This window comes from Panthera onca, chromosome X (genome assembly GCF_046562875.1).
Source record: "Panthera onca isolate mPanOnc1 chromosome X, mPanOnc1 haplotype 2, whole genome shotgun sequence".
Lineage (NCBI taxonomy): Eukaryota > Metazoa > Chordata > Mammalia > Carnivora > Felidae > Panthera > Panthera onca.
Genome location: NC_138357.1, coordinates 42,031,729 through 42,054,432, shown reverse-complemented (window position 1 = coordinate 42,054,432; position 22,704 = coordinate 42,031,729). Strand labels below are relative to the sequence as shown.

Sequence of the window (22,704 nt, the reverse complement as noted above, 5' to 3'; positions counted from 1 at the left end):
CATGTTAGTTACTATACTTTTCACGTCCAGAATTTCCATTTGGTTCTTTTATATATGTATTTACATATAAAATATATAGATATAGATACAGATATAGAAACAGATACAGATGTAGGTATAGATAACTTTCCCCTTTATTGATATTCTCTAGTTGATGAGATATGCTCTCCTTTTAGTTCTCTGAACATATTTACAATGGCTGCTTTGAAGTCTTTGCTAAATCAAACATCTGGATCTCTTTAAGAGCAGTTTCTATTATTTGCTTTTTTTCTTATGTACAGGTCACACTTTCCTGTTTCTTTGCATGTCTCATAAATTTTTGTTGACAATTGAATATTTTTTAAACTTTATTTATTTTGAGAGAGACAGACACAGTGCGAGCAGGGGAGGGGCAGAGATAGAGAGAGGGAGAATCCCAAGCAGGCTCTACACTGCCAACACAGAGCCCAATGCCAGAATTGAACTCATGAAACCACAAGATCATGACTTGAGCCGAAACCAAGGGTCCGACGCTTAACCCACTGAGCCACCCAGGCACCTGGATATTTTTTTTAAGGTTTCTTATTTTTAAGTAATTGCTATAGTCAATGTGGGGCTCAAACTTACAACCCTGAGGTCAACAGTCTCATGCTCCACCAACAAAGCCAGCCAGGCACCCCAACAATTGGATATTTCAGATAACACAGCATAACAACTCTAGATACTGAGCCCATCTCCCAGAGTAGTTGATCTGTTGTTGTTTGCTTGGTTGTTTATTTAGTGACTTGGCTGAACTGACTCCATGAAATCTATTTCCTCTGCGGTATGCAGCCTCTGATGTTCCTGTTCAGATTTCTTCTTGGTTTTTACCTTTTACCTGACAACCTAAGAGTCACCCTTGGGTCAACAGAGGCCCCTTAACTGGTCAAAGATTATGCTTAAGCCCTCTTATCCAGTTACATTTTTAGCTTTTATATTTCATGTATGGTACCATTGGCTTGGAAGCTGCTATCACAGTTCAAGGAATCTGTTTCTACCCCACATTCAGCCAGATAGTAGCAGTTTGGATTTTCCCTTTCTAATCACCTTTGAGAGGACACAACTTTGAGCATGCACACAGTCTTCCAGTCTACCAGGAAAAGTGTGATTTATTTTTAAGCCTGGTTTCCTAGGAATTGCCCATGGGTCAGAAAAGCTTACTGTTCAGCCAGTGGTTATAGGTTGTGCTTAAGCCCTTAGTGCCAGTGAGAGCCCTGTCCTTTGTTGTTTGATCTGTGTGAGGCTTGAGGGCTGCTTTACAGTCCACCTTATGTCCTAGTTTGATTGCTCTAGAGTAAATGCAGCCTTATGCTTATACACAGCCTTCCTAATCCTAGGGGGCTGACTATGATCCCAGAAGAGGTCTTCTTGATTTTTTCCTTGGTTTTCTCTGTTATCAAACTTCTGACTGTTCAGTCACCTTTCTTGTTGTAACTTGTATCATGGAGCTATGAGTGTCCTCTTAATGCTCACCAAGATTTCCATTTTTTTTTAAATTTTAGAGAAAGAAAGACAGCATGAGTAGGACAGGGAAGGGGAGGGGGACAGAAGGGGAGAGAGATAATCTTAAAACAGGCTCCACATTTAGGGAGGAGCCTGACATGCGGCTCAATCCCACCACCCTGGGATGATGACCTGAACAGAAATCAAGAGTTGGACGCTCAACCGACTAAGCCGCCCAGGCACCCCTCCATTATTTTTGACAATGCTTTTATGAATGGAATTCTCCATGATCTGTTCCACATAAAGGCAGCTCCTTTGGGCAGAACTAAGGAATTCATCTTTAAGGCCTCTCCCTAAGCAGAGCCTCAGTGCCATTGTGCACAAGTAGCATAAAGAAAAGAAAATTTTCTTTATGAATGGGTGCTGGGTGATGTTTTTTGGCTTGCTTCTTCAGGCATGAACCTCTGCCCTATAAGCAAGCTTGGGCTAGAGCAATAGGAGTCCAGTATTGTCAACATACTATCTCTACATGCTACGTGAGTGCTTCCCCTGAGTGGGGACTGCATAGGAGAAGAGAGACCTATTCCTTTTGAGTCTGCCTGGAATAGAGCTTCTGCATGACAGAACTGGGGGAGATGAGAAATATCAGAAGCCTATTCCTCCCAGGTGAAACCATAGCTCTAGACTGGGAGCTAGGGAAAGAACTTCTTGATCATACCCACCTGCATTAGAGCTCCCTGAGAAGTTTTTATAAAATATAGCTCGTAAGGGGGTGAGTGAGAGCAAGCTAAATGTTGAAGACTGTTGCTGTTGTATCTGAGATTTCATAGATTTTCTTGATTGAATATTTCTGTATGCCTCTAGGACCATTTCTAGGAACTCCAAATAATTGTTTTTGCTGTTTAATAATATTTTCCTGTTAAATTGTTATTTGTTCATGAAAGAGTCCATCACACTCCTCATTTCTCCAGTCTGGAAGTTGCTCTCAAAGATCATCTTTTAAAATATTAATACTAGCTGCTGAATCAACCTTACTCATTTATAAAACTGTTCTTCTAGTTCTACCTGTATTTGTTGTTTCAAATATTCCTTTAAACATATTAGAATGTCTTTCTTCCTCTCCTTCAGCTATCGCAGTGTCATTTGGATGGTATTTTTTGTTATCCTTTTAAAACATGAATTATAATTAGCCTTTGACACATAGTTTATTCAAAGGGTCTCTAAATAGCTAAATGAATTACAGCCGCTAATTTTCTCCTTTGTCCATATGCTAATGGATACTTTAGAACTTAAGTTTGTATCACACCTCATGAAAAGTAGCATATATTGGAGATCCTTACATATATAACTTTACCATAAGTTGCTTCATTTTTCATTCCATTACTGCCTTAGAACATTGCCTTTCAGGGGCGCCTGGGTGGCTCAGTCAGTTGAGTGTCTGCCTCTTGATCTTGGCTCAGGTCATAGTCTCACAGTTCATGAGATTGAGCCCTGCGTTGGGCTCTGTGTTGATAGTATGGAACCTGCTTGGGATTGTCTCTCTCTGTCCCTCTCTCTCTCTCTTTCTCTCTCAAAAATAGATAAATAAACCAAAAAAAGAACACCACCCTTCATTCAGCAAGCACTCAAATATATGCAGAATGAATAAAGAAAAAAGGACTATTTCCTTTAACAAAAATATGCTAAACGATTATGCCTGCTTACATACTGGCTGAACCCATTCTTTACTGCAAGTTCTCCCATCCCCTTGCTGGTTTGTGAAAACTCACAAAGTTATTTCCAATGACACCTTTGGAGCCCTGTACTCCACTAGAACTTTAAAAAACTCTGTAGGATACTGTGGGCTTTATTTTATCTAGAGTTGGAGAGCTGTACTGCATGACCCAAGGAGCCTTATTAGCTTTAGGTTTTGATAATAACAGGGACCTTTGTAACTCCTGAATAAACCTATTATTTCAAACACTGTTTTACCAAGAAAACCCTGTAAATTTTACTAAACTCTTGTGTACCTTCATTTTTCCCTATAAAAAGGCAGACTCTTTGCAATCAATCTGAATCCCTTTATACATGTAGCTTAAAATGACAAAATCATCTTACCGAGCTTACATAAAACATAACATTAGCAGCATCAATTATCACGTATCTCTTTCCCTTGAAAGAATATTATTGTCAAATTAAAATTACACATGATTGAAGTACTTTACCTATCCTCTATAGCCAAAATCCAAATCTAGATACAGCAGCTCCATAAACAACTCATACGGAAATCCCATTAAAGGATGATGAAGTATGCCACCCAATGGATGTACTGCCATACTGCACTCATAAAATACACGCATATATATATCAGCATTTGCAATCTCCTTCAGATTACCAGAAACCACTCTAGAGTAACAAAACAAACACTGAAGCAAAAGGAAAAGTTGTCACAGAAGGGAAAGAATAGCCTGCAAGGGCAATGAAACATTGATACGGCAGTGGCAATTTGGGTGCATGACCATCTCAAGGAAATCAAAGTAGAGAGATAACAATGTGCTTTGAAAACACATAACACTTTACTGTCTATCCCTCCCAATATACAATGGGAATTGGAAAACAATGGATAGGAACAGAGTCGAATTAGACTCAAGGCCCTGACACTGAATGGATTATATTTTGTGGCACAGTTCAATCTTAGAAATTGCTCCTTCAGCACTCCAGTGATACTCCAGTATCACTCAGATTTAACATTAGTTACTGAGTACCTATTATCTTCCAAGGCACTGTTCTAGATGATTTCATACAGATTCTCATTTAATTCCTTTAGCGTTGTGTTAGTTTTACTCCTAATAGCTTACTTCCTCTTGAGACTTTCTGCTCATGTTCGGGGGTGGGGGATTGAAGGGGGGTCATGCGATTCTTCCATTATCTATGGGGCTTAATTGTGAAGAATCACAGAATAGGGGACCTGCACACATGCAGAGATGTCTATCTAGATGAGAAGCTGAAGAGACCCACCTAAGAAGAAAACAACCCTTTATATAATCGTCACATTACTGATGACTGCAGAAGTTTCTACTTCTAGAGAGCAACTCTGTTATCTGCCTTATGGTTTGGCCCTGCCAGAAGTGAGAAGCATAGTAGAGAGGAGAAGGCAAGTCATAATTAGGAGCCCTGAGTTCCAGTCTTATGGTAGTAGAGGGGCAGTCATATCTTTCAGCACTTCAAACACTCCTGTTATTTAAGAAAAAGGAAAGGTATGCTTCTTCCTGTTATAAAGATGAACAAAATCGTACTGAGGAGGTGCTTGAAGATGGACATGGGAAGACCCTGACTAAACTCATACCAATACTGACACAAACTTCTAATGGTTATTATTTATATGTGACCGACATGTTAGGCCTATGGGGCCCTACAGGACTAAATGTAAGGAGAGAAGTAATGCTTATCTAGGTACCACTCCCTTATATCTGGATTGCATATTATGCTTTTGAAAGAGTTTTCACGCCCGTTATTTCACTCACATAGTTCCCAACATAATGTGAAGACATAATACATAAATGAGTATTTGTCAGATGACTAGCTCAAAAGAGACAGACAGACTTGACATAGCAGGTGTAATGTCAAAAAAATTGGAAATACATGCAACACACAAGTCTATCAGCTCCAAATGGTGTTTCTCCATCTGAGTTCTATGCTAGGCCTTAGGAGAAACATACACATAAACATGATAACCATACCTACTTTACAGGAAAATGGACCTGAGGCTTACTATTGAAGAGAGACTATGTTTTACCCACCTGGAAAATTGAAAAATACTGGAATCCAGAGGCTTAAGCTGAAGAGAAGGTGTCCTGCTTTCTTCTCCAACAGATGGAGGCCGGCTAGGACTATCAATTCCCTCATATCCAATTGTCTTATTGTTCAATTCATCCATATCTTGAATAGCAGGAATCCTCAGTGGATTAGTGAACACCTAACAAAGAGAGAAATGATTCATAAAAATCCTAATTTCAAATGAAATACCAAAGGATGAGTCAATCCTTCTGATGCTCGGAGAAAACACTTGGCCAAATAAAAAGAAACTGGTTTCTTACACAAAACAAACAGCACACGGTAATGTACACTAGAACACTGAACCCAGTTCAGTTATAACCTTATCAGCTGGACAGACCTCCCCAACTCACTTATTAGCTCCTACAGTCATCCCACCCACAACATAAAACCCAGGCCCCCTAATCACCACCTAATTCTCTCCTGTGACCCAGTTTTAAGGCTGGGTTTTCACTCCTCTGAAATCTGTGATGCTGGCAGGGGTGGAGGGAATAAGCATTGCAGCGAGTGTCAGTGCTGGTTTTGGAGAAATGCATGCTAGAGACTAATGTATATCCACAATGCAAACACACAGAGACATGCATCTAAGATCTTGTGGAAGAGCCAGCTTATGAAGACAGTACAGATGATGAAGGTGGAGGGATGTAATGGGAAGGCAAACTGAATGAGGACAGGGCGGTCCCAGGAAATCTCCCAATCTCCAGATCAGACTACTAAGCCAAGACATTAGGGTCTGAAACCTATGTATTCATATACCCGGGTCTCGGTAGGATGTCAGAAGAAGAATAAATTGCCTCTATCCTCACCAGTCTGACCTACCCTGGTTGAGTGGGTAGAAGGTGAATCTAACATGCGACTAGCAGATATCTCTGGGAAAGAGGGTCAAGAGGACAATCATGCAGAAAGGCAAGGTTGGGTGGGGAAAATACATGGGTGCTATGGTGGCTGTCAGGAAAGGAGTGTCCCTGAGAGGACGGCCAACCTTATTGCACCCTTCAGCGTCCGGAGCTGGGCAACCATGTCCGAGAGACAGTGCTCCTGAAAATTCAAAACAGCAGAGTCTTTATAAAGCCAGCCAGCCTGAAAGCGGGGAGAGGGGAGGGGCACAAAGAACCACCCCTTCTTCCCAAGAGGAAGGAGGAAGGAATCACCCCTGAATCCTGGAAGAAAGGAGATTGAGGAAAAAACAGACACTCAACAGGAGCAGCCTGTATGAGAATGGAATGCAACCCTGAATATTCTGTGACATTGAATGTGATATTCACACTGTCCAGAATCAGTATGGAATCCCAATCTGGGAAATATATGATTTGGCTCTTCTATTTTTGGCGATCTGAACATCAGTAACAGGAGATCAAAGCAAAATCAAAAGATTAAACAGAAAAAAAGACCACCAGGAGAAATGTTTCATGATTTTTATGCAGCTTTCAAGATTGTTGCTTCCTTCCACCTATGTCCTCTGTTGGGGAAAATTTCATGTGAGAAAAAAAAGACGATGGGCTGTCTCTCACCTGGTGGTTCTCACTGTCCACTGGCAGCTTCTTCTCAAGAGCTTGATCTCTAGGAGAAGATAAAAGTGCTATTTAGTTCATTCATGAAATTTCTCCATCTGAAATGGATTACCAATTGCAGATTTAGGTTATATACAATGTTCCTACCAATTTAAAAATAGTGTGGGCCTCACTGAATAACTGAGGGTGCCTTCCCAAACTCTGCTACTTAAGAGAGAGTTCAAATGCCCCATCAAACGAGAGACAGGGAGGGGAAGGTAAGAGACTAAAGACAATCACTAATTAGACACTCAGGTGATGATCAGCAGGAATAAAGAACTGGTAGAATAGAGAAGTGAGAGGGAAATAGTTAAAAATCAAAAAAGAAAAAAAAATCTCTCTTCTCAAAGGTCCCCTGTCCTATGAGAGTCAGGCTCCTCTACCTTATGATCTAGAACCTTAAGTATACTCAACTGTTTCTTGGCTTTGTTCAAGTACAGGTCTTCATCGATGAGTTCTTGCTCCTCTGGAACAGAGCATCTCCTGCAGTACAGAGAAGAAATCATCTTTTGGAAACAAAATGTGCTTTTCAGTTTTACCCTTTACTTTCCTTACAACTATGACAAGACAGGTCATTGAGGTTAACAACCCTCTAACCTCACAGAGTTCAGATTCCACCCACATTACAAAACCTGTATGCAGGTTAACATGTAGCAATTCTTATTTCAAGGCATCATCTAATTCTTTTGGTGCATATATCACCTTTCTCCCATGACATTCAAAGTATTTGACAGCTACAAAGTTCCTATTATGGTGGACAGCAAGAAGCATAATCTTTATTTTTACACAGTGAGTTTCAAGAGAGACCTGTTTGAGGTTCCATACAGAGATTATTGTTAAGAGTAGAACCTGGGTCTTTTGCCTCTTGTTTACTAAGAAAGTAATTCCCAAAGTGCAGTTTAGAAGCACGAGAATCCCTAAACTAGGTGATGATGCCTGAAGAAAATCAAAGGCTATGAGAGAGAGAAACAGTAAGGGATTAGGAGTTTACACTGCAAAAACCACACAACAGATTAGCAAAGAGGAGAGAAAGGAGGATTTTATAAATTGAAAGCCATCTGTTATATGTAAAGCACAAGGAAGAGAATTTTAGGAGTTAACACTAAAAGGAGTACTAGAAAGTATATTCAAAGATCAAAAGCAGTCCTAGGAACAAATAAACAAAAATTAATAATAGTTGGAAACCCTCTATTAAAACTATTTTATTTTTTTTAATATATATTTTTTAAATTTTTTTTATGTTTATTTATTTTTGAGAGAGAGACAGAGCATGAACGGGGGAGGGTCAAAGAGAGAGGGAGACACAGAATCTGAAACAGGCTCCAGGTTCTGAGCTGTCAGCACAGAGCCCGATGCGGGGCTCGAACTCACGGACTGCGAGATCATGACCTGAGCCGAAGTCAGTCGCCCAACGGACTGAGCCACCCAGGCGCCCCAAAACTATTTTATTTTAAAGTTTATTTATTTATCTTGAGAGAGAGAGAATTCCAAGAAGGTTCCACACTATCAGCACATAGCCCCGTGTGGGGTTTGATCCCATGGAACCATGAAATCATGACCTGAGCTGAAATCAAGAGTCAGACACTTAACCAACTGAGTCACTCAGGCGCCCATTACACCCATTTTATAAGGAGGCAGTGTCCTGGAAGGGTATGTTTCCCTGATTGAGTAGAAACTGACAGAAGATACAGGATTAAAAAATGAGACTCCTAAACACTCAGTCCCATATTCCAATCACACAATCCCAGTTATTCTCCAGGAAGAGGTGCTTAGGCACATCTGGAGACTATGGGGGAATGCTTACTCATTACAGACCTAGACCTCACTTACTGAATTTCCTCCATTTTAAACATTTTTTTCTAAAAAGCATACCCTGTTTTAGTGCCTTTTTTTCTACTGCTGTCTATTGTGCAGAAAAAATATTAAGAAAATCACAGCTAATTGAAGCAAACAGGATAATTATTTTGAGTCTCTCTGATTACTGAGTCAAATAAATATTTGTTAAATTGAAATAAATGCACGTGGGTATGCCAGGCACTATCTAGATGTTAGATGCTGCAAGGGACATGCAAACAAATGGCATTAAATGTACAATATGTACTATAATAGATTCAGGCATAGGAAGCATATGAGTGAAATTATCAACTAAACGTGAAATGTAAAGTCCTTGTTCTTGAATAGTTTACAATCTTTTGAAGAGCCAAACCATATACATATGAAAAGCATCTAAAAAAATACAAAACAGTATGCAAACAAATGTTAAGAATTAAATACCATGGGAAGCTAGCATAAAATCACTGTAAACTATTGTCAACAGGAGAAGTATCACACAAAATACTTAAGCTTCCCAGATGGATATGATTTGGATAGGCAGATGGAATGCAGAACGTCACTGTAAGCAAGCAGAATAACACTATCGAGTCATGGGGGAGGGAATAAGCATGGCATGTGTTGGAAATACTGAAGCCAGAAGCCTGGCTAAAGCATATGATTTGGGTTAAGTACAGTGAAAAATAAGGTTGGATAGATAGGGTGGGATCAGTTAGCAAGGGGCTTGGATGCCAGGCTGAAGAGTATAGACTTGAGATAAAAAGTGTTTTAGTGGGCAAAGTGAGTGAAAGGGAGTGGGAGTCCAGTTATGGAATGAGTAAGTCACGGGAAAAAGAGGTAGAGCATGGGCAATACAGTCAGTGGTAGTGTAATAGTGCCATACGGTGACAGATGGTAGCCACACTTGTGAGCACAGTGTAACATACAGAGTTACTGAGTCACTATGCTCATGCCATACATGTGAAACCAATGTAACATTATATGTCAACTGTACTCAAAAGAGCTTTTTGTAAGTGTTTTAGAACAGAGAGACAAATCAGGCATTTTCTCTGGCATAATAACCTTACCTGTACTTTGGATGGGAATTATAGTAACAGAACCATCTTGCAGGTAATGTAGATGGATCAACCTTGCCAGGAAGCTTCCTCCATTTAAGACACTCATCACACTGTACCCATGTCTGGTCGGGAATCTTCCTGAATGAAGGAAAACAGAAGTATGACTGTGTATATCCTAGCTCTGTGCTCTTATGTTAGAAAGGCACACCCTAAAAGGTAAAGAATAAAATTTTATATATGAATTGTGTTAGAACTGTAATGCTATGGTCTAAGTGTTTAAAACACACATCTTGAACTTCACAAAGAAAATAATAATAGAATTATACCAAACATGGATAAGAAAAATAGTAACCAGTCTTTTTTTTTTTTTAGAAATGTACCATTTTATTATAAAGACTCTCACAAAAATTAAAATAGTATCTCAAAAAGGAAACTAGACTACCAATCTCCACCTGCAGAACTGGGAGAGGATAGAGGGCAGGCAGTGTGAGTTTCTTGGCTCACAGGGGGCCAGTGGGAAGGTATGATAACAGAACCAATCTAAAAATGGCTGATATTACCTTAAGGAGCCTGACAGGGGGTCCCTCAAGATCTAGCCACTCCTAGAATGCCCAGTAAGGGCACCTTTCCAAAGCCACTAAGCAGGCACTTAACATTTCAGGATTTTGTCCTATGGCTTCTTAAGAATATGCTTTCCAGACCCAGCACCCTTTATGGTTCAAAATTAAGAAGTGGGAAAGGATGGGTGGCAAGACAGCCACTAGAAAAGCTCACTCCTAACACGTGCCCTGGGCTCAGGGCCCTGGTTCCTGTCTAGTCCCTGGGGATATTTATATTTAATATATTTTTATATAAATACACAGAGAGATAGAAAATATAAAATCTGAGGGGTTGTGGGAGAAAGGTGGGAAACTTGGCAGGAAGCCACAACTGGAGAGGTCTGCTCAGGCCAACTTGACCTCCTCCTTGACCCCTTTGGCTTCTTGCTTCTCCTCCTTGGTTTTCTCCTCTTCTGTGACTTCTTTCTTCTCTTCTGGATCTTTCTCTTTTTCATCCTCAGTTTTGACTCTCTTGGCTTTTTTGAAGTTGGAAGAGTTCTTGCGACCGCCTTCTCCCTCTTCATCAGAGTCCAAGAACTCTTCCTCACAGGCGATTCGTTTGTCAGAGGAACAGATCGAGATGCGCTTGTCAGGGTCTTCTTCGTCCTCGTTGCCACTCTCCTCTGGAATGGCATCCTCAGGAATCACCTGCATTTGGACCCCAGGTGCGTGGGGCAGCATTCGCAGGTTCTCAAACAGTCGCTGTTTGATCTTCTCCAGGTACTCCTTGGTGTTCTGGTTGGTCATACTGGAAGGACTGATGTGAAGTTTGAAATCTGGTCCAAAGTATTCGAAGTAGTTGTTGTATGGAAGCTCATTTGGGATCTCCGTGTCCAGAGCCACGGCTGTTTCATACGTCCAGCAGCGAGCCACGTTACGGATGGTATAACCACCTCCTCCCAGCATCAGCATAGGCAGGTTGAAGCTCTTCACAAACTCTACACACTTGGCGTGCCCTTTGATGGTCAGGTTGAAGCAACCTAGCCGATCCCCAGATAGGGAGTCAGAGCCACACTGTAAGACAACTGCACTGGGTTGGAACATCTCCATTACTTTGGACATGACCGGCTTGAAAATGGCCTCATAGGACTCGTCATCGATCCCATCTCGGAGCGGGTAGTTAACAGCGTAATACTTGCCTTTGCCAGCCCCAATATCCCGTAGGTCCCCAGTTCCTGGGAAGTACTCTCCGTATTTATGAAAGGACACAGTCATGACCCGGTCTGTGGTATAGAAGGCCTCTTCCACGCCATCGCCGTGGTGAATATCAATGTCAATATACAGCACCCTCTGGTGATACTTTAGCAGTTCCAGGATGGCCAAGACGATATCATTGACGTAACAGAAGCCAGATGCCTCAGACTTCTTTGCATGATGCAGGCCCCCAGCCCAATTCACAGCGATGTCCGTCTGCTGCTTATTAAGTTTCACAGCACTTGCCACAGAGCCACCAGTAGATAACTGACAGAACTCAAACAGGCCATCAAATACCGGACAGTCCTCACCAACGTTGAATCTCTGCATCTGTTTGCTGTACTCAGACATGTTATCTGGGCGGATGGAGCGCAAGAATTTAATGTAGTCGTCACTGTGGTACTTGGTCATCTCCTCAGCATTGGCCTTGTGAGGGCGATATATTTCCATTTTTCGATAGAGACCATAGTTAAGTAGCAAATTGTGAGTCATGCGGATTCGGTGAGGCTTCATTGGATGGCCTTGTCCATAATAGTAATTTCCAACATCCCCGTCATAGTAGTAACAGACTTTCCTCCGGGTGCCCTGAGTCTGCGCCATTTTGCTCGGCTCCTGTCCCTCCCGTCAGTCGGTCCGTCTGGCCTCCCCAGTAACCAGTCTTAACATGGTAAGCTACCATTATTTATGGAACTAAATAATATTTTCCAGTATCTCTTGTTCTAAGCAAACAAGAGGATCATTTTAACTCTAAAATTAACAAGGAAGAATATATATTACAATATTACCAAGAAATAAAACCCATATAATCATTGTATTTGCTTCTATCCAACTGTGTATCAAGTTTAAAATGTATTTGTGGGGGTCACGGAAGCATCATCATCAAAAACTCTTCCCCATTTCCCCGCAGACTTCCTAGTCCTCTCTTTTTGTCCATTTAAAAGTCTTTGGTTATACTTCAACCAAAATTTTATTAGGTTGGTATCCTCAACATTAATCTTAAAAACTCCTATAAATGTGATTAAATCTCGTAACTAGAAAGGGTGGCTTCAGTCTAACAACTGAGTGAAATTAAGGCAAAATCCTTCTAGAGGTCTATGCTTAAGATACAAAGCCACTCAAATCCCTGCCAGGAAGCATAACCCAGTCACCTACACCTTAAAGCAAATGTGTTTCTCTATGAAAGGAGGTGGTCCATATAGAACAGAAGTAGTCAGCAACTAAGGTGTGAAAAGCAGACTGGAGGGAGAAGGCTGGAGAAAAGAAACAGAAAGAGGGCACAGGGGTACCAAGGGTCAGTCTGAGAAACATGTAATTTAGCTTAGAGCATGATGTGCATATGTCACATTTATACTGCTCTTACCAGTAGCCATTTTCAATAGTGACAGAGTTCTTTTATGTCTTAGTTTGTATCTTTTTCTTTAGTCTTTATTTTGTTTAAATAATGCTTTTTTTCTAGTTATAGGAGTCATATAAGCTCATTACAGAAAAACTGGAAAACACAGGAAGATATGAAAAAGAAAATAAAAGGCATGCATATTTCTACCAAACAGTGTCTTCTTGTTTAAAAGTCTGTTTTAACATGGAAAATTCGTACGTGTTTTTGGATATATGGCTTCCTTATCTCCTAGCTCCAGGCTGCTCTAGCCTTGAAACTTCCAAGCTCTAAGCTCAGGCCTGACCTCTGGTGTCTATTTATTTCCATACAGCTACTGCTTAATTTAGAGCCAGAGACAGCAAAGGGCAGTTTCAGCAGCAGTGGGAGGGAAGAGGAAAGGTCGTGTTGGCTTTGGTTTGGCATGCGGATGCACAGAAGAGTTGCATGCAGAAGCATGCCAATGTGACTGCCTTGGAGAGAAGCATTAGAGACAGCAAATCCTTGCCTTAGGCTACATCAGCCTATGGAGGATCCTTCCAACCAGGCAGACAGGAGAGGCATTTAGCTGTGATTGCAATAAATAGGTAGTTGAAGGGGCTGTACCATCCATACTCCCCTACTGCATCCTTCCAGAAGAGCGTCATGGCTAAGCACTTGGGCTTGGGGGTCTGACTGCCTATATTTGAACTTCGTATCTACCACTTTCTACTTGTTTCATCTTGAGCAAGTTACTTAAGCTCTCAGTATATCAGTGTCAGTAAAAAGGTAATAATACCATCTGTCTATCCCACAGGGTTGTTGTAACGATTCAATAAATCTAAATACATGTAAAAAACTTAGACCAGTTGACTGGCATGTAAGTACTCAATAAAGAATAATAATTATTACAATTCTGCCTCCAGAAAGGTTGAATAACATATACACACACTCTCTAGCAATATATGAACATCTGTTTAATGGCATTAATCACTACTTATTTGAAAGGCAAAAAAATGGCATCTTGTCCTAGCTGGAATTTCTTTGAAAACCACAGAGGTTATACATGAGCAGAGATCTTTAGAGTGTTATTCACACAACAGTCAGTCATGTTGCACCAAAACAAAATTTTGTATCATATATTTGCCTGATAACTTCCATTAAAAAAAAGTGCATGGGTGTCAACCCCAAAATCTTTTAACACTCTAATCCTTGTCATGATAGGGGTGTAACTGATTATATATGTGTTGGTATGTATTCTATCTTCTGTTTTACCCTTTCCTGGTTACTGAGGCATGTCATCCTGATCCACACTTCTGTATGTAATTTGCCATCCTAGACTCAATAAATTCTACCTTTTTCCTGATATGCTGGGTTCTCTACTTCTACCCTCAAATGCCTTGGTACAGGTCCAACAATGTTCACTAAGAATAAAGAGAAGGGAAGTTTGCTAACATTTCTGAACACCTACTATATGCCAGGCACTATGCTACAAATGTTATGCTCATTTCATATTCTTACAGAGGTGTAGTAACTTACTTACCCAAGCTCACCCAAACTATTAAGCAGATCCAGAGTTTCAACCCAGGAGTGTCTCATTTAAATGGTCATCATCTTCCACTATATCACACTGCCTGTAGGATAAACTGACAGTACTAAACTCTGCATATTTATGACCCAAGCCACACAAGTGTTAAACCAGAATGAAGAGGTCTAGAGAATGATGAAACCAGTACCTGTGATTTCCTATTTTTAGTTAATTAAACTTCCTATGTGAAAGCACCATCTTACCCTTGTTCCTTCCATTTGCTCTATGGACATTAACCCCTGACACTTCTATATTCTACATTTACTACTCACGGTGTTGGCCTGGCTATGGCTGAGGTCTCAAAATTCTCTTGGGAGGTCTTTTCCTTCCAATAAGCATTGAGCTTCTGGGCAAGGGCATTTATTGTCAACCTGAAAGAAGAAGGAAGAAGAAGCATATCAATGCTGAGGATCTGTTGAACAATTTTATGATCTCTAAGGTGCTCCCATTTAATAGAGGCCACCAATGTAGAATATTCAGCCTAAGTTTGAACATCTACACTTTCAGAAACCAGGATGGGAATCTACTGCCTTTGCAAATTACATGTCAAAATGACGAAGTCATACTGTTTACTAGTCGCTTTGGTTGAAAAGGTAAAATGGTCACAAGTCCTAAGAAATACTGTGTTCTTCAAATTTTCAGGTCTTTTAGAATCACGAAGTGGGAGAGATGACATTCTAGACAATGACAGAAGACTAAATTGCAGAGCTAGGACAGAACCAAATACTGGTAAGATTAAGGGGGAGCTGCTCAGACTGTCAGATGACTACAGGTAAACAATTCAGGACCAAATTGAAAGTCAGGGATCAAATGCTGTACCCTATGTATTAGAAATAAATCAAATACTAACATAAAAATGTCTACGCAGTTCTTCATTCAAATGTTGATCACAGAAGTTACAGCACCAATGGACAACAAAGTCCCCTACAACCTTCCACTACATATCCATTAGTGGAGGCTGGACCCCAGCTCTGGCTCTTTCTCAGTCTCCTTTATTTCTCTTTCCAAATGAACAACAGTAAGCGTAGGGTCAAACAATGTAAGGTGTAGAAGACAAAACCTGAATTTTACTTTTTTTTAAACTTCACTTTTAAAAACTGTCAATTCGAGTGACGAATTCCTATTTAATTCTAGAACCTAGGATTATAATTTTTTAAATAAAAAAACTTAATGTTTATTTATTTTTGAGAGAGAGAGAGAGAGAGAGAGAGAGAGAGCGCGCGCTCACAAGCAGGGGAGGGGCAGAGAGAGGAGACACAGAATCCAAAGCAGGATCCAGACTCTGAGCTGTCAGCATAGAGCCCGATGCAGAGCTTGAACCCATGAACCAAGAGATCACGACCTGAGCCAAAGTTGGATGCTTAACCGACTGAGCCACTCAGGCGCCCCTTGAACCTAGGATCACAAAATAATGTCGAGTTGTACACACCTGGTATACTACAAATTTATGATTTAAAAAAAAAAATCTTTGGACTTCTTGGATCATTGCCCAAGGGTTTTGTAGGCCTCATCTCTCCTTAAAAGGAATTCTTCCTTACCTCCACCTTACTAATATTAAATTAGATTCTGACTACACAGAAAAGAATAAAGTCATTATATGTGAGCCCTCCCACAAACACTTACTCTACTCCAACCTACTAACGTTCATACTTTTATGATTATATCTTTCCTTCAAGTCACGGATGAAGAACGGTTTCTTGTCTTCTCTTTAAATTCTATTTTAAAAATATTTTTAAATTTTTTAAAGTTTATTTATTATTGAGAGACAGAGAGAAAGAGAGCATGAGCAAGGGAGGGGCAGAGAGAGGGGGAGACACAGACTCTGAAGGAAGCTCCAGGCTCTCAGCTGTCAGCACAGAGTCCGACACGGGGCTCAAACTCGCAAACCGCGAGATCATGACCTGAGCTGAAGTCGGATGCTTAACCGACTGAGCCACCCAGGAGCCCTCTATTTTAAAACTATTTTTAAAAGAAGTAGATTAGATGGGATTCTGGAGAAGGCTTGAGTGGTAAACTGACACATTTCAGCTCTTAGAAAGGCAGCAACTACCCATGTCCCATCCACGCACAGCCCCCATGGCAGGCAGCTGTGCACATACTTTAAGAGCAGGTTATAGGGGCCAGTGTGGGCAAAATAAACCTGCCTCCAAATACAAGCTATCTGTACTCTGACTGCTGTTTGCTGCTCCTGATCACAGGATCATGTCATCCCATGGTAGCCACAAAGAAAACAGCTAGAGAATATACACAAAAAGAAATTAGGAATAGATCTTTCACTATAAAAAATCAACTGAACACAAAAGAAGACAGTAATAGAGGAAATGAGGGGCAAAAAAAATCTTAGAAGCCATACAGAAAACAGAGCAAAATGACAGAAGTCCCTCCTTATCAGTAAGTGCTTTAAATGTAAACGGTTTAAACTTTCCAGTCAAAAAACAGATTGGTGTAATGGGTAAAAACAAAACAAAACAAAACCACATGATTTAAATATATACTGCCTACAGGAAATGAACTTTAGATAAAAAAAAAGACACAAATAGGGGGCGCCTGGGTGGCTCAGTCAGATAAGTGTCAGACTTCAGCTCAGGTCATGATCTCATGGTTTGTGGGTTTGAGCCCAGCATTGGGCTCCATGTTGACAGTGCGGAGCTTACTTGGGATTCTCTCTGTCCCTCCTGCACTCTCTTTCTCTCTCAAAATAAATAAATAAAAACTTGAAAAAAAGACACAAATAGTTTGAAAGTGAAAGGACAGGAAAGGCTATTGGTAAATAGTAACTAAAAGAGATAAATGATGTCTATACTAATATCCGACCAAATAAACTATGAATCACAAAAGCTAGAACGTGGAAGCAGCCCAGTGTCTGTTGATGGACCAATGGATAAGCGAGATGTACTGTGCGTGCGCGCGTGTGTGTGTGTGTGTGTGTGTGTGTGATTATTATTCTGCCTTAAAGAAGGAAGGAAATTTTTTTTTAAACTTTTTTTTTAACGTTTATTTATTTTTGAGACAGAGAGAGACAGAGCATGAACAGGGGAGGGGCAGAGAGAGGGAGACACAGAATCCGAAACAGGCTCCAGGCTCTGAGCTGTCAGCACAGAGCCTGACGCGGGGCTCAAACTCACGGACCGCAAGATCATGACCTGAGCTGAAGTCGGCCGCTTAACCGACCGAGCCACCCAGGCGCCCCAAGAAGGAAGGAAATTTTGACACAGGCTACAACATGGATGAAGCCCAAAGACATTATGCTAAGTGAAAATAAGCCAGTCACAAAAAGACAAATTACTATACGATTTCACTTACATGAGGTACTTCAAGTAGTCAAAATCGTAGAGACAGAAAGTAGAATGGTGGCTGCCAAGGGCTGGGGAAGTGGGAATGGGGAATTATGGTTTAATAGGTATAGAATTTCAGTTCTGCAAGATGAAAAGAGTTCTGGGGATGAATGGTGGCAATGGTTGCATAACAGTATGAATATACTTAATGCCACTTAACTATACACTTAATGGCTAGGATGGTAAATTTTATTTTACCACAATATTTTACCACAATAAAAAGAAAATTGGGAAAAAAGGGAAGTAGATTGTGTGGTTCCCAGGGGTTGGAGAAGGGGAAGTGTGGAGTGGCTGCTAGTGGACAAGTGGTTGCTTTTTGGGGTGGTGGAAAAGTTTTGGAGTTAGGTAGAGGTGATAGTTGAACGATTTGTGAATATACTAAAACCCTCTGTAGTGTACACTTAAAAACAGTGACATTAATGGTATGTGCATTGTATCTTCACTAAAAAGAAAACTAAAGCTCTGTTCTCATGTATTCAGGTAAAATTTACACAGAGTGAAATGCATCTTTTTAAGTGTGTTGTTCTATCAGTTTTAACAAAGGTATACAGTCATGTAACCACCACCTTAACCAAGATACTGTTATTATGGATTCTCAAATTCCAGTTCTTCTCAAAAAACCCTGGCTTGACTTCACTGTTCTATTAATCTCCTTCCACTTCCTCAATCCTGGTGTATGTAACTAGACACTATCTCCTCTTCATTCTCTTGTCTTAATCCCCTATAGGCTAGTTTCTACCATCACCACTCCATGAAACTATTCCTTTTCCCAACGTCATTAATTCTATCAATGATCCTGCCAATATCCCAGTGTACTACATTTGAGACTTTGCAGTGATCTTTGATTCTTCCCTCTCCTTTATATGCCTTATCTGTCACCAAAATCTTTTGAACTTTTCTTCACAGTGTCTGTTGTACCCTTCCTTTTTCACAGCTATTCTTATTTCAGACGTTCACCTCACACCTAGGTTACTCCAATAGCCTTTAAAGTTTATTTATTTTGAAAGAGAACACATGCATGTGTGCGCATATGCATGTGTGAGCAGGAGAGGGGTAGACAGAGAGGGAGAGAGAATCCCAAGCAGGCTCCTTGTTGTCAGCGCAGAGCCTGACACGGGGCTCAATCTCACAAACTGTGAGTTCATGACTTGAACCGAAATCAAGAGTCAGACACTCAACCGCCACCCAGGTGTCCCTCCAATAAAGGGCCTTTAATCCTTCCTGTACCCTGTTTCCAGATTTGTCAGCTGACCTGATTCATGTAAAGGATCTTATAAACCACAAAGCAGTACACAGTTATAACAAACTATATTCTTTAGAATTGTTTCAAGTCACTCCCCTATTCAAGAATACACAATGAAGTGTCACCATCTGAGGCGTCAACTACTCTATCCAACATCCCTCTAAGACAGAAGTTCTCAGACTTTCTTGGTTCATGGCACCCTGAAGTCTCAAGTTTTTCATGGCATCTTTGGGTCAAAAGTGGTATGTACCAGTTCTAGTTATTAAACAGTTAGGTCCAAACAATTTATGTTTGGTATTTATGTTCTAAAATGTAGCATTTATATTTGGTATTTATGTTCTAAAATGTAGCATTTATTTGAGAAATCAATGCACATGAATTGAAAATAAATTATTTCATTCTTAAAATAGTCTCAATTACTAATGGGAAGTGTGTGCATGCCTGTTGGGTACTGAACCCCTACTCGAACCTTGGAATGAAAGTGGACACAGTTTCCCTCACTTCTTATTCAACACTGACTTTCATGTATTACTTTTTATCACAGCAACCACCAAAAACCCAGATTCACAAAGATATGGTGTACTCAAAAGGAATGCAACAGATTTTGGTACCTGGAAATGGGGTACTGCTGTGACAAATACCCATAAATGCAGAAGCAGCTTTAGAGTTGAGCAGTGGGCAGAGGCTGAACGAATTTAAGGAGAATGACACAAATTGCCGAGATTGTAATCTAGGTTCTAGATTGAACAGACTGTGGGTAGAAATACGGATACTAAACAGCTCTGTGGTGAGGGCTCAGATGGAAGTGAGGAGCGTGATAGAGAAAACAAAAATGTCCTCAGAGACTATCTGAATCACTGTGAACAGATGGCTAGGAGAATTAGGGATGTTAATGGTGCTGCTGGTGAAGGCTCAGAAGGAAATGAAGAACATGCTGATGGAAAATGTGAGGGAAGGTGGTCCTTGTTACACAGTGGCAGCAAGCTTAGCAGAATTGGGTCCTATAGTTCTGTGGAAAAGCAGAACTTGTAAATGATGTAACTAGACATTTAGCTGAGGAGATTTCCAAGTAAAGTGGTGAAAGCGTGGCTGGGTGTCTTCCTGCTGCTGACATAAAATTTGGGAGGAAACACAGAGATCAGGAAAGAACTATGTCAAAAAGGAACCACGGCTTAAATGATTTTGGACATCCTCAGCCTATGCAGATTGCAAAAGATGCTAAAATGAAGACATTCACTGTCAGGAAAGCATGCTCTGGAGAAAAAGTCAAGGCTGTAGCTACAAAACCTTTTGCTAACATCTCAGATCAAAAGGTCAGAGCATTCGGTCACACAAAAATCTCTTTCAAAAGATTAAACATGTGACTCAGATCACCACAGCCATCTCAGCAGAAGCCAAGAATAGAAATAGGATTATCTAGGAAAGACCTGTCAAGAGCTTCTTGCCTGACCGAATGAATACCCATGACATACATGTGGAGACCCACAAGGTTCTTGAATATGGGGTGCTAGCACAAAAACTGCCAGACTGGACTGAAGGGATGGAGAGAGTATGAAATTGAAAGAAGGCTGGTGGACCTCCAAAACTCTAAGGCCAGGAAACAGGCTGATACAACAACTCAGATGCAAATACATGCTACCTTTCCTGAGAAAGGTAAGATCACTCTGAGGGTGCAGCCATGAGCCCACAGGGCAGGGCCTTCAGTTTACAGGAGGAAGCCACAAGCCCCAGAAGATTCTTCCCAGGTCTTGAAATTTAATGGAATTTGTTGGACTGGATTTTGAAATTGCTTGAGACCTGTGACTCCATTTTCCTTCAATTTTCTTTTCCGTCTGAAGTGGAATATCTATAACTGGTATCCTATGCTTGTCTTGCCATCATATCTTGAGAGCAAAATACAAAAAAAGGGACACAACTGCAGATGGAGTGGAATTTTATGCCAGGATGCATCAAACCCACACCTGATTCAGATGATGAGATTTGGGGATTCTGAGCTGCTGATGGTTAGATGAGAGTTTAAAGTTGCTGTAATAGTTGAGAGTTTGGGGATGTTGGGATGGGATAAATGTATTTTGCATGTGAGACATAAGTGGATCTCCGAAGGCCAGGAGGCAGGCTGTGGTAGGCGGGATAATGGTCCTCGGTCCTCTCCAAAGAGGTCATGTCCTGATGACTGATCCCTGAAACCTGTGACTATATCAGGATTCTATGGCAAGGGGGAATTAAGGTTGCAGATGGAATTAAGGTTACTTACCAGCTGACCTTAAGAGAGGGAGATTATCCTGAATTATCCAATTGTAATCACAAGGGTCCTTTAAAGTAGAAGAGTGAGGGCAGAAGAGGCAGAATTGGAGTTGATGCAGCAATGATGACAGAAGCAAGGTCACTGGAGGCATGTGATGCGAGAAGGACTCAACCCACCACTGATGGTTCTGAAGATGGAGGAAGAGGGCCACGGGCCAAAGAATGCCAGCAGCCTCTAGAAGTTGCAAACGGCAAGGACGTGGATCCCCCCTGTAGCCCCCAGAAAGGAGTGTGGCCCTACTAATACCTTAATTTTAGCCTAGTGAGAGATCTGTGCTGGGCTTCTAACCTACAGAACTCGAAGAGAACAAATTAGTGTTGTCTTCAGCCACTAAGTTCGCAGTAATTTGTTCCAACAGGAGTAGAAAACTATTTCTATTATTTATAGGCAGAAGTCAAGCATCACTGTATTCCCTCAAAAATCTAAAATATCCTGTGGCTCCCCCATGAGTTCATTATGTGCAGCTGGGCACATAGTTTGGGAACTGTGGCTCCAGGACAGGGATTGGCAAACTACAGCCTGGGGGCTAAATTCAGGCCACTGCCTGCTTTTGTGTGTGTGTGTGTATGTGTGTGTGTGTGTGTGTGTGTATTAATTACTGGACACAGACACAGACATGCTCGTTCCTTTACTTATTGACTGGCTGCTTTCATACTACAGCAGAACTGAGTAGTTGTGACAGAGACCATATGGCCCACAAAACCTAAAACATTTCCTTTCTGGCCCTTCACAGGATAAGTCTGTCAACTCCTGCTCTAGGATATGGCCCTACTCTATCCGTTTGACTCTATTTCCCTTCACTCTAGTTATATCTCTTATCCTCATGGCCTATATTGTCACCATTCTGAGTTCTCACTGCTTTATATCATGCTATAATTACATCCTGGAATTCCCTTCCCCCTGTTTCTAAATCCCATATTCTGTAAGACAAATCTCAAGCCCTATCTGTCTTATCAGGGCATTTTTCCTATACCATATCATTTGGTTTTGATTGATCACACAGTCATTTTATTGCTCTCTAAATTGTTTCACATCTGTGACAATTCATTATTACAAACAGACCGTAAGCTCCTCAAAGACAGCAACCATGTCTTGAATTTCTCTGGAAAATTCCATAAAGCCCAGGCATGGTGCCATGCACCAGTGAGGTGCTCAGTGGGTATGTGTTCATTATATTTCTTCAGCTGAAACTCACTCTAAAAATGTTGTAAGTTTGAGCCCTGATAGGTCCAGCTGAAATCTGATATCCACAACTATTAACAGTGATATTGCAGATGATTTATTTGTAGACATTCCAGCAGTATGATGGCTGGTATCTCTTTTAGCATTTGCAGTTTTGATTATCTACAATACTCTTAGGATGGGTTTCTGATAGCA

At 40.8% G+C, this 22,704-nt stretch overlaps 2 protein-coding genes across 4 annotated transcripts in view; both read right to left on the bottom strand.

The window, feature by feature from the left end:
- MORC4 (MORC family CW-type zinc finger 4) overlaps positions 1-22,704 on the bottom strand; it is a 60,373-nt gene that overhangs the window by 9,144 nt on the left and 28,525 nt on the right. For both annotated transcript variants that reach the window (XM_081793559.1, XM_081793560.1), the window contains exons 10-14: positions 14,717-14,815; positions 9,722-9,850; positions 7,239-7,307; positions 6,786-6,834; positions 5,241-5,416 (exon numbers count right to left, since the gene is read on the bottom strand). In XM_081793559.1, the coding sequence (XP_081649685.1) occupies positions 5,241-5,416; positions 6,786-6,834; positions 7,239-7,307; positions 9,722-9,850; positions 14,717-14,815 (522 nt within the window). The remainder of the gene's footprint in view (positions 1-5,240; positions 5,417-6,785; positions 6,835-7,238; positions 7,308-9,721; positions 9,851-14,716; positions 14,816-22,704) is intronic.
- Positions 10,542-12,162, bottom strand: LOC145714260 (histone deacetylase 1-like). 2 transcript variants are annotated; one of them, XM_081793562.1, is made up of 2 exons: positions 10,732-12,162; positions 10,542-10,685 (listed from the first exon to the last, which is right to left on the bottom strand). In XM_081793562.1, exons 1-2 carry the CDS (start codon positions 12,103-12,105, stop codon positions 10,560-10,562), a joined length of 1,500 nt encoding a protein of 499 aa, XP_081649688.1. In that variant the 5' UTR covers positions 12,106-12,162; the 3' UTR covers positions 10,542-10,559. The 2 variants fall into 2 exon arrangements, with proteins under 2 accessions (XP_081649688.1, XP_081649687.1); XM_081793561.1 differs by having other exon boundaries at positions 10,542-12,160.